The sequence below is a fragment of the Mustela lutreola genome, chromosome 7 (assembly GCF_030435805.1).
Source record: "Mustela lutreola isolate mMusLut2 chromosome 7, mMusLut2.pri, whole genome shotgun sequence".
Taxonomy (NCBI): domain Eukaryota; kingdom Metazoa; phylum Chordata; class Mammalia; order Carnivora; family Mustelidae; genus Mustela; species Mustela lutreola.
The window spans coordinates 150,215,589-150,227,630 of record NC_081296.1 but is presented as its reverse complement, the minus strand read 5'-3'; the positions used below and the strand labels follow the sequence as shown (position 1 = coordinate 150,227,630).

Here is a 12,042-nt window from a genome sequence, read left to right as displayed (position 1 = left end):
GGGCTCCACTCCCAGTGGCCCCTGTGTGACCTCCAGCAAGTTACTGAACCTCCCTGTCACCAAGGCTGACAAGATTTCCCTCAGGGGGCTCTAGGGGGACACGGAGCTGTGCAGGAGCCCCAGGCACATGTCTGGCATTCGGGGCACTTGTGGGCACGAACATTATTCTGGGACTTCTTCCCTGCCTCCCCTGACAAAACGTCCCAGAGAGGGTTCTTTAAGATTTATTTATTTGAGAGGGAGGGAGAAAAAGAAACAAGAGCAAGCGAGAGCATAAGAGTAGGGGGACAGAGAAGCAGACTCCCCACAGAGCAGACAGCCCGACGCAGAGCTCCATCCCAGGACCCTGAGATCACAACCCGAGCCGAAGGCAGACGCCTCACCGACTGAGCCACCCGGCCCCCAGCCACCGAGAGGTTTTTTTTGTTTTTAAAGATTTTATTTATTTGACAGAGAGAGACAACAAGTAGGCAGAGAGGCAGGCAGAGAGAGGGGGAGGCAGGCTCCCTGCTGAGCAGAGAGCCCGATGCGGGGCTCGATCCCAGGACCCTGAGACCATGACCTGAGCCAAAGGCAGAGGCTCAACCCACCGAGCCACCCAGGCGCCCCATTCCACCAAGCGTTCTGACAAACTGAGTTAAATGCTTTGGGGAGGGTGGATGTCTACAGTTTCGTTGGTCTTTCATCAGGGACATCAGACATGTCTTCTGAATTCAAACTTTCTCCGCCGTCTTCTGTGGAGTGTGACAGTCCCTGACAGGAGCCGGACACGCCTCGTTCAGGTCTTCTGTGGCATCAGCATGTCCTGCTGCTATGAATGGGATCCTCTCCCACATGCTGGTTTCCAGCAGGGCGTGGCCGACACTTGGGTTTGTTTCTTGGTTGGAGTCTTAGGCCCAGGGGCTCGAACCCTTCCGAAGCCTGCCCGAAGCCTGCCCGTGGCAGCCCGGCCTTGGCGGGCCTCCAAGTGGAGACAGGTCTGTGCTCCGCCTCCCCTGACAGCGTCCTTCCCAGGGGCGACTGGGGGCACATCTACCTCTGGACGGCCGCTCTGGGGACGCTGGTGAATATTTAAACATCACGTCCGCCACGCTCTCCTGGCTGTGGGGCTGGGCTGGCCGACGCCATTGGCAGATTCTTCCAGCATAGGTGGGCAGGCCAGCCTCATGAGTGCCTGCTGGGGGCCCTTTCTCACAGCCCAAACACCAGACTCGACCAGGTTTGGAAAAAGTCTAGTTTATTGCACTGTCTCAAAGCACAACTAAAAATTAAAACCAGAAGGAAAAACCATACAAAGCACTGAAGCTAAAAGTAGTTTAAAAGTATCCAACTAGACTTAGGTTTAATTGCACTAAAGTCCCGTGGGTTTAGGGGAACTCTGCTGTCTGAGGGGGGCCGGGCAAGGCACAACATACAAGAGAGGGGCCGCAGCCAGCCTGGGCTGGCCTCTGCCGTCACCGAACTCCGAAAACAAGGATTCTACAAAAGTGGAGTGTGAAGTAGGATCTGGGATTTCAGACTCTTGTCCTTGTTTAGACCGGGAACACCCCCATCTTTGCGGCCGGCTGGGTTCCGTCAGCGAACCCATCTGATCGCTCTTTAGCTGTGGCCTGGGGGCTCCCGGACACACTTGCTTAGGAGAAAACAGGCGTCGAGTAACTGGGCCCCGGGCCAAAGGCAGACTAAAAAAGCGGCGAGGCTGGAGTCCTGCTTGGGAGCCACCTGCGGGATGGGGGGCGCTGACCCCGGGGTGGACCCATGGTGGGGCTGCTGAGCCCATGGCCCAGATGCCCACGAGGACCCCAAGAACTGAGGTCTGGCGAGGCCACTGCAGGCCCCATCGGGAACTCCCTGGAGGCGTCCACGCAAGCCCTGCGACGGTGCTGCTCCCGCTCGGAGCCAGCCGGCAGGTCCCACGACGGTCCCACAAGGGGTGCCCGAGCTCGGGGAAGCTGCGGCGGAGGACTGGGCAGGCGCAGGGCAAACCACGCGGAGGAACGAAAGGCCTTCCGCTGGTTTCAGGGAATAGATTTCTCCTCTAAATTTATAAGAGCTGATTTCGAATGAGGTATTTTATGCAGGTTTGTAATACAACAAACAAAAAAGGCAATAATTAGTAGACGCATCCTGGGAGAACGCTTCTGGGCTCCAGGACGGCCGCCAGCAGCACTGCACAGCACTGCGACGAGCACGCTCAGTGAGCAACCCCGGCTGGGCTCCCCCACGGCCCGCTGCGCCTCCCGGGGCCACGGCTGCCTTGGAAACACGTGTACCATTTCTATTCCGTGTCCTCCACCGACCAGTATTGTTTTGGCTAAAGTGTGTTCTCCAGGAAGTGAGCGTGCGGTGCCCTGTGAGCGGGCCGGGAGGGCACGGGCCGGGTGTGTGTGTGTGTGTGTGTGTGTGTGTGCGTGCGTACACTGTGTGCTGGCACAGACCAGTGCCCCACCTCTCTGACGTGGGCTGGGTTTCCCAGCCGGGGTGTCCAGCGTGGAATGTGCTAGAACTCAAGTCCCTGTGGCGACCGTGAAGCTGAGCAGGACCCTCTCAGCGGTGGGAGCACGCTGACCTCCGGCTGCCTGGCTCATGCCTGCGGGGGCCCTGGCAAGGCCGGGAGGAGGCCGGCGTTGCCGCGCTCAGAGGCGGCCTCGGCAGGAGCTCAGAGGCACGGCCGCGCCAGCAAGGGCTCCGGATTGCTTGGCTGAGGCTGTGGGTTCTGGAACAAGACGGAAACAAACATGGATGAAAGCAAGTGTGGGCGGTCTAAGTCGGCCCGACATGTCTGGACAGGAGCCGATGAGGTGTGGCCAAGAGCCCGTGACTCCAAAACCACCATGTCCACCCCCCATCTCGGCCTCCTCACTCCTGAGCGTCTGGCCCGAGGCTCTGTCAGATGACCTCCCACTCGTCCTCCAGGTCCTCGGGGTGGGGGGTGGTGGCATGGCTGCTCGCGGCACCATGCGAGTGGCTGAAAGTCCTCGTCAGCCGCTGGAGGAGGTAGCCGGGGGGGCCCACGGCCCACAGCTCATCTGACGAGGTCACTGCAGGGACGAGAGGCAGATGCACGCTCGTGAGTCACCTGCCGGGGCGGCGGGCACAGGTGCAGTTGGCCGGCTCCCCGTCCTGCCGTGGCACTTTCTAGCTGGTGTCCCCAGACACTCCACCCCCAATCTGTGCCTCAGTTCCCTCAGCTCTAAAGTGGATGGCCCAGTTCCGGCCAACTCTGGCCAGCAGGGTGCTGGGTGCCCTCCCTCAGGTGTGACCCTCGGCTCTTGGGAGAGCGAGCCCCGTGGGAGCAGCCTCTTGTGGAGCCCCCACTGACCTCGTCCACGGGAGCCCCAAACCCACGGAGCCGAGCACTTGCCTGTGAAACAGGTCACGTTGCCAGGAATTTTCTTCCAGTAGTCTCCCGCGGGGTTCTTGTCGGTGATGCCGTACCGTCGGGCAAGGTCACCGTTGGGGCAGCGGGCCCACACGGTTCTGGTGCTTAGTGCCAGCTGGCAGGCCTGCAGCCCTGCACGCCAACAAGGTGCCGTCTGTCCTGAGCCCCCAGCTAGGACAGGCCAGACCGCCCTCTTCCATGAGTCTGCTCCCTCCCACCACTGGGTCCTGCTGACCAGGGGGCTCTGTGCGGACAGTGCCCTGCACTGCAGGGTTCGGAATGGTGGCCGAGGGAAAGGATGCCCCACCCACCGGGCAGAGCTAGCAAAGCTGCCAAGAGCCCAAGGCCAGGGCACACCAGGGCCCAGGAGGTCTGGAAGCAATCAGCCCACACAAAACTCCAAGGGAACAGGGTTACGCCCTCCGACAAAGGGTGTTCGGTTAGGTCCTTGCTGTCACCTGCCTCAGTGGGACAGCAGAAAGGAAAAGAAACCCCGAGTGCAAAGGCTGGGCCTGCCATGGAGGCCGGGCCGCTGGACAGAGCAGGTGCCCGCGGGAGGGGGCAGCTTGAGTTCCCACCTGGCACGTGCTCCCAGTCGGTCCCCACGGGCATCTCTTCGGTGATGCCGGCCCGGACGTGCACGTTCCACCTGCTGTCGAGCGCCCACAACATCTGGTCGTTGGGACTGCAGTGGACGCTGACCAATGTGACCCCCGCGGGCTGCGAGCGGGAAGAGACTTTCCTTAAGAAAGGAGGTGGCGGGGCATGTCGTTTTTGGAGACAGCAGGGACAGAGGGGTTTGGAGGGGAGGCGGAGAGGACCTCACATGGACAGACGCCATCCCTGCTGCGTCAGGCGAACCCAGATGGAGCAACCACCCAGCGCGTCAGCAGCAGCGTGTCCTGAGGGACAGAGAGGCAGGGACAGGCCAGAGAGCAGGAGGACGCCAGAGGTGCACATAGGGTCCTGCACTGGGACGGGCAGGTGGTGGCCATGGGCAGCAACAGAAGAGGCTGGTGTGGCCACTGTCCATGCCTCTGCCTGACGGCAGGTGAGGCCCCACGAGGGAAGGCGGGCTCTGGGGAAACCCGGGCCTCGGAGGTCCCCGCACGCATAAGCACACGGCCCCAGGCCCAGAGCTCTGTGCGGAGAGAAAGCAAACCCAGCAGGGCATTACTAGTGGCTGAATCTGGACGAAGGGTCTACGGGACTTTGTTGAAATATACCTGCAGGATTTCTGTTGGCCTGAAGTTTTTTCAAGATAAAAAGTTTAGTTTAAAAAAGTATAGAAATGGGGTGCCTGGGTGGTGCAGTTGCTTGAACACCTGACTCTTGATTCTGGGTCAGGTCATAACCTCAGGGTTGTGAGATTGAGCCCCGCATCAGGCTCTGTGCTCAGTGCAGTCTGCTTAGGACTGCCTCTCCCTCTGCTTCCCCGACTCCCCGTGGCTCCCCCCCCCCCCTCTAAAATAAGTAAGTAAATGTTAAAAAAAAACTATACAAATAAAACCCACCAAGATATGCTATTGCTGTCGTGGGACGGCGACAGAGGTGCACGGAAGGAGGCTTCGGCCCGCCCCCGGGAACTCCATGGGGGGGGGGGCGGGGTGGCCTGGGGAGGGGCGAGGTTGGTGTCGCGGCGGGCCGCCCCACGCACTCTGAGCCCTACCTTCCACGCTGCTTTTCATTCAGGTGGGACAGGGCGAGGGCAAGGCTGACCATGAGAGAGCCTCTGTGTGCACAGCAGGAAGTGGGGACTGGCAGGCCAGAAGGCCAGTGACTCTGCCCACCAGGCACAGGCCTGGCCCTTGGTGGCCTCATGACCAATGTCAGCTAAGAACCAGGGCATCATTTAACTCCCACTGTCTCTTCTTTAGGCACCATGCTTGTAAAGGGCCCATCTGGAGCCACCCACCTGGCCTGGGTGCTGCCACCCAACGGGAGGACACCTCTGGGCTTGAGCTGCCCTCCAGCATGTCCCCTTGGGCAGTGACATCCCCCGCTGGGTTGGCTTCCCGTCCCCAAGAGGGCACAATGCCAGCTGCCCTGCCCTACTCCCCGGTCAGCCTGGGGCCACGTTCCCATGTTCCATAGCTCCTGGTCCCTTGTCCACTTTTCATAGGACAAGGGGAAGCCGCTTCAGTGTCGTGTTTGCCACCTACTGACCTGTTCTGGTTCATCCAGGGCTGCCCACCCCTTAGCCGGACGCTTCCCTGCCCGTGAGGACAGAGCCATCTGTACAGTCCCGGCCCTGTCACCGGCAGTGCTGGTGATCACCGAGCCCGGGGTCTGACTGTCCTCCCCCTACTGACCGACACTGTGCATTTTCCCGGACCTCGGTGGGCCCTGCCTTCCCGGGCTGCTTCAACTGGACCCAAAGCAGCCCCCGGCGGGCGCTTGGCGCTGACGCGCGACTCCGCGCTTCTTCCCCCGGGCTGTGGTGGACGCGGTCCCTCTCCATGCCTCACGCTCAAGACATAGCCGCACGAGGGGCTTCCTGTTGTCACGCCGACATCACATAACCTCCAAGCCAGCCACCAGACCCCCTCAAGGGATGTGGGCAGAGGGGCTCTTCGTGTTCCCTCCGCCCCACTAAGGGGGCCAGGGGCTCCGGTCCGGGTCTCACTACCGGCCACTCGGGGCAGGGGCTTCCCACCCGCTTGATTCATGAACGGATGAGCCAGCCTCTGAGCAGGGGGGCCAGCAGGTGCCCAGCGGCTCAGCCGATGGGAGACCAGGGCACACGGAGGACAGCAGCCACCGTCCAGACAGAGGTTCCTCGCACTGCGTTGTCACTCACCACTGGGCGCCTGGCATCTCTGCCTTGCCTGCTGCACGGCCCTCAAAATAGCCTCCTGTGCTTTCAGAGCGGGGGGAGCCCTGAAGCTGCTGCCAGCATGCTTCCGGACGCCGGGAGCTTCCCACCTCCTCTCCCGACCTGGGCCCGTCTCTGGCTGCTCCAAATTTCTCCCTTATATGGAGCTCACGGGCACACGAGTGGCCACGCGCTCCCAGCCTCACAGCAGAGGCCATCTGTCCATCTGTGGCGTTTCGAGAGAGAACCGGCATCTGTCCCGAGTCCTACGGCCACAGGCGAGGGTACCCTGGCTCAGTGCATCAGGCCTGCAGACCCGAGGCCCGGGGAGCCTGGGACAGTTGGGCAGACTGGGCTGCCTGTGCGGGGCACGGATCGGTCAGGCAAGAATCGTAAGGTTTTTGAAGGCTGGTTTCAGGGGGAGGACAGGGGCTATCAAGAAATAAAAGGAGCGCCGTGACGGGTGACAGCCCTGTGACAGTAGCTATCCAGAGAGGAGGCAGCCTGAGGGACACACAGCAGCTGGGGGATGAAGGGCCCGCAAGGGAGGCTCAGTGGGGAGCACGTGTATGGGGGGACGGGTTGTGCGATTGGTCCTACAAGCTTTTCGTGACCGTGCTACCAAACCAGTCCCTGTGGAGGATCAGGCCGCTGAGATGTCACTGAGGCTTGGCACCAACCCGGACAACGGCCACCAATATAAAACCAGAGTAGCACGCAAAACCTCGAGTCACTCCCCAGCACCAGGCTGCAGATGCACAGGTGAGCTCCGAGGGAGCACCCGCCATCTCCCCTGTCCGCTGGGCAGCCAGGACTGTGGGCCTGGGGCTGGATCCCGTGGGACCACACACAAAGCTACAGAGCACCTGGCCCTGCTCTAGCTCTGAGGGCTGCTAGGTGTACCAGAATCCAAGGCGTCTGGAAACCTGCTTACCCCACTCTTTTTTTTTTTTTTTTTTTAAAGATTTTATTTATTTATTTGACAGAGAGAGATCACAAGTAGGCAGAGAGGCAGGCAGAGAGAGAGGAGGAAACAGGCTCCCGCTGAGCAGAGAGCCCGACGCGGGGCTCCATCCCAGGACCCCAGGACCATGACCCGAGCCGAAGGCAGAGGCTTCAACCCACCGAGCCACCCAGGAGCCCCACCCCACTCACTTTTTATCGAAGGTTCACATGCATCCAAAAAAGCACACGAATCCTAAGTGTATAGTTTGCTGGGTTTTCACACTCTGAGCACAGATCTGGAATCTGAACAGGAGCCTGGCTGTGCACCCAGTTACCACCCTGCCTGCTCTCCACACCCCACACAGGACGCGAACCTCACTCCGAGGCCGCGGCACAGAGGCCTCTGAAACGGGTAACGGCCCTCCCCAGCAGCTGGAGGCCTGCCCCAGGACAGCCCAGGGGAGACCGCGGGGAGAGGGAGGGCCGCAGGCCCAGTCTCAGAGGACAGAGGAGCACAGATGGTCCAAATGAAAGCGCACAGGGAGTAACTGTGCACTGGAAGAGGAAGAGCAGAACGTCCTTATGAAGGGGATCATCTTGCAGCAACTCCCAGACTGGGTCCCACGGAACCCCATGCCAGCCCCATGGTGGGGGGCTCATGCTGCCGGAGCTCTCGGAACCACTGCCTCCTGAACACGTCCATCGGGGGGCCCGCAATTGCCTGCTGGACGAGGAGCACCTGCAGTGCACTGGGCCCTGTGCCAGGCACTGGGGAGACCTCAGTGCAAACAAACCACACACCCCAGCCCCCGGGGGCTTTCAGTCTACTGGGAGGGCTGGGTGAGGGGGTGCTAGGAGAGCCTTGGTGCAGGAGGGGTGGATGGCCGGGCGGGGGGGTCGCCTGACCTGGCCACGCCGGGAAGGTATGCTGGACAGGCTCAGTGATGGCAGAACCCACAGACAGGTGCAGGTTTGGAAGCAGGAAGGACACAGGGTGGTTAGAGCCCAGTGACCAGAGACAGAGTGGAGAGAGGTCAGAGGGCATGAGGGCGGGCCACTGGCGGAGGGAGGAAGTGGATTTCGTGCTGAGTGAGGTGAGACGCCACTAGACGGTTGTGAAAACAGGGGTAACGCGATATAATCCTGGACGTTGGGAGGACACACCTCGGAGAGGCCCGCTCGGAATCCTGGCGAGACAAGAGATGGCCCAGCCCAGGGGTGGCAGTGGACCATCTCTGGGCAGGCATGCAAGGTGCCAGCCACGTCACTCCGGGCAGGGCTGCTGCTTATCTGGATCCTTCCCCTGCACAGGCGGGTTGATAAACAGACACGTGAGCAGAGTGGCTGCTGAGTCAGAGTGCGAAGACAGAGAGAGGCCTCCAGCGAGATACACTCATGCCCTTCCCAGAAGGAGGAAACGAATGGCCACAACGCCGGCAGCCGGGAGGTGGCAGCGGACACGGCCCGTCAGCCGCGGGGCTCGGGCACCCCGCAGAGTCGCGAGTGAGCACCTGAGGGCCGGCCAGACCGGTGGGGCTGGACACGTCCTAGGGCCAGGAACCGGGAAAACCGCCACAGCTAAAAGCAACGGACTTCCTGCTTCCCTGGAGCAGAAGGTGCTAAGAGGTGTCAGGGTGACTCCCGGCGGGAGCCCGCGCACCATGAGCCACAGTAGGCCCCGCCACGCGCTCACTCACAGCAAGGGCTTGTCCCCGAGTTCAGCAGCCGCCTCCCTGGACCTTTGCAGGATTTATTTGGTGAACTTAGATTTTCTTTGGTAATGGTCACTTTGGATTTGTTCTTTTGTCCGTAGACTACTGTTTCAACTTTTTAAACTGCAGGAGAGTCACCATACGGTGCTGTATCCGTTTCAGGCGCACGACACAGCGGCTCAACCACTCTGCACGTTCCCCCAGGGCTCCCGCAGGAAGTGGGTCGCCACCTGTCATCAAGCAGCGTCCTGACGGTGCCGCTGACCCCATCCGCCGTGCTGTACTTCCCACATCCGGGACTTCCTTATTTCACAAATGGAAGTCTGTGCCTCTCAATCGCCCTCACCTAGTCACCCACCCCTAAGGCTGTCTCTCTCCCTGGACCTCCTGGAGGGCACCCGAGAGCTCCTGGCTGAGCACGGGGCCCTCAGGTCTACTGGCTGCGTGGCTGCGAGAGAGGGACACCATAGTCTGGGGCTAAGTGAGCCTGAGCAGGTCAAACCGAGCATACCAGAGGCTTCTGGAAAGAGTAGGCATGACTCAGGGTCCCAGCCGCCTGCTAGTGAACACCACAAAATCACAGCCCCTGGGCCTTATACTCCCACAGGCTCGTTAGAGAAACATCAACAACGAAATCAGAAGGAATTGTAAAAAGTGATTTTGGGGACATTGACTGTTAATACTTTGATTTATTTTTAGCTTTTTTCCTATGGCAAGCTCTTTATTTAAAAAAAAAATCTGGCTTATGTCATTTTGTGTTCTGCTTTTGGCTCAGTTCACCATATCCAAAGCCCTTCCCCAGGCCGCCACAGCTGTGATTCCAACAGGGGCCCTCCCCAGTCACTCAGGGCTTTCTGGAAGACAGACCTGGGCCCCGCATCAGGTGCTCTCTGGAGGGCCAGTCCCTGGCATGTGTGATGCCGTCATTCTCAGGCAGAGTATTGGAAGCATCTGTAACCGATGGGATAGGAACACAACAGTGGCAAGCGGAGGGGCTGGACATGGGTGTTGAGTGTGACTTAGAGGTCAGGAGGAATACAAAATGAGGTCCCTAGTCGTCCCTGGAGACCTGGGCAGACCGGGAGTGGCCTGGGGCCTTGGGACCCGACTGAGAAGGGTTAAGAGCGAGAAAACAGCAAACCGGGAGGGGAAGGCGGCAAAGCCCGGGTGGAGGCAGCCTCAGGGCCTGCGGCCAGTCCTAGCCCGGAGGAGCCCAGGCCTAGCCCGGAGGAGCCCAGGCCTAGCCCGGAGGAGCGGAGGACTTCTTCCCTGGAGGGGCCTTGTCGCAGGGAGGGAGGAGGCCTCGCAGAAGAGCCATCAGGCACCAAGCGCTACCCGCCCCACAAGCTCCACCAGTCTCTGGGACACCAGGGTCGTGGTCCCGACAACACACTGTGTCTTAGTGACCTTCGTTTCCCAAAAGACAACCAAACAGCAGGCCCTGAGGAATGTTTGCTGAAGCGGAGAGAACGGAGGCTCTGGAAACTCACTGACTGGCGCTTGCCAGCCTCTCAGCCGGGCCCTCTGCCGCCTACCCACCCAGCTACCTACCTCCCCGTCAGCACACACCTGCCTACCCCTTGTGCCTCCACCACACTCCTACCAACTCCCAGGTCACCAACCCAGCCAACAGAGCTTCCCCTGAGCACCTGCCATGGGCCAGGCCCGGTGCGAGGTGCTAGGACTCAATCTTCCTGACCGCTGGCATAAAGTCTGGTGAGAGATACATCGTTCATCGCGAAGTCCCACAAAGAAAGAGAATTCTGACTCCAACAGGGAAGGCCAGTGTGAGGTGCTCTGAGGACATACGGTGTGCGTCAGACGGGGGCCAGGACGGCAGGACGCGCGCGCCAGGCGGCTGGAGTGGGAAGGGCGGGGCGGCACTGCACAAGGCCTGCCTCCTCATACAGGACGGGAAGGTTCGCTGGGGCCCAGGGCTCTGAGGCTGAAGGTGTTCGGAGAAGGAGAGCTTGGAGGAGGTCCCTGAGGGCAGATGGTAAGAAACAAGATGCCACATACAAAAGACTTCTCGGCTGACTTGAGGGCATGGCGCCTTGGTCTCTGAGAGAAAAGGGTCAAGTTGGAGGCCGTATGGAAAAGACAGGCACCTCCTGGGGGAGACAAGGCAGCAAAGGTTCCATCAATGTCACTCGCCCTCTGCCACCACTCTGAGGGCTCTCGAACATGGTCCAAGACACAGGGTTTCCCAAATGGCGACGGGAGAAGTCCCGACACGTGGAAAAGCAAACGCCGAGGTGGGGGTGAAGAGGGAGCAGGCTGTGAAGAAGACGCATCCCATGGGCCGTTTTCAAAGCAGGAAGCTTGTTTTTGCTGAACTCAAGCCCCTCCAGAGGGAAGGTGAGTGAGAGCGGGTCCAGTGGTTCCTAAACCTTAAGTCCCCAGGATCTGTGTGGGGAACTTATTAAAATGGCACATTCCTTATTATTTAGCCATTAAAAAAAAAAGGAATGAAATCTTGCCATTTGAGGAGGGAGCCAGAGGGCACTATACTAAGTGAAATCCGTCTGTCAGAGAAAGACAAATGTCGGATGACTTCACTCATGTGTGAGCACATGGAAAAAAAAAAGAGAGGAACCCAGAAACAGACCGTAACTACAACAGAACAGACCGAGGGGAGGCGGGGAATGGGGCTTAAGGAGCACCCGTGGGAGCAGCGCCGGGACACGTGTGGGAGGGCCGAATCGGCCCAGTGCACACCTCAGACTAAGAGAACACTGTACGGTAATGGACCGGAACTTAAGTAGAACTATATTACAGAATGAATGAATGAATGAATGAATGAACAAATGGCACATTCCTGGGCTTGAGTCAGCCTTTCTGCATCAGACTCCGGGGCTAGGGCCCAGACATGACCTGTTCATAAAACAAACAGCTCAGGCAATTCTGTTCCGATTACCTGTGGGTTACCTCCCCCTCTTTTTTTGGTAAAGATTTTATTTATTTATTTGAGAGAAAAGCATGGAGGGGGAAGAGCAGAGGGAGAGGGAGAAGGAGCCGGATGTAGGACTCAATCTCATGACCTTGAGGATCATGAGCTGAGCCAAAATCAACAGTGAGTTGGTCAACCACCTGAGCCACCCAGGCGCCCCTCTGTGGGTTACCTTTTGAGAAACTGCTCTGCCCTTCTGTCAAGAAGTAGGCAAGGTGATACTTCCAAAGCAGTGTAT

The 12,042-nt window shown here is 59.6% G+C and overlaps 1 protein-coding gene across 4 annotated transcripts in view; it reads right to left on the bottom strand.

Annotated features, from left to right (window-relative positions):
* Nucleotides 1–1,220: 1,220 nt before the first annotated feature.
* Nucleotides 1,221–12,042, bottom strand: part of TECPR2 (tectonin beta-propeller repeat containing 2) — a 97,970-nt gene continuing 87,148 nt past the window's right edge. For 2 of the 4 annotated variants that reach the window (XM_059183183.1, XM_059183185.1), the window contains 3 exons: nt 3,961–4,102; nt 3,365–3,514; nt 1,221–3,041 (listed from right to left, as the gene is read on the bottom strand). In XM_059183183.1, coding sequence (XP_059039166.1) covers nt 2,890–3,041; nt 3,365–3,514; nt 3,961–4,102 — 444 coding nt within the window. In that variant the 3' untranslated portion in view covers nt 1,221–2,889. The other 2 variants (XM_059183184.1, XM_059183186.1) reach the window with 2 other exon arrangements.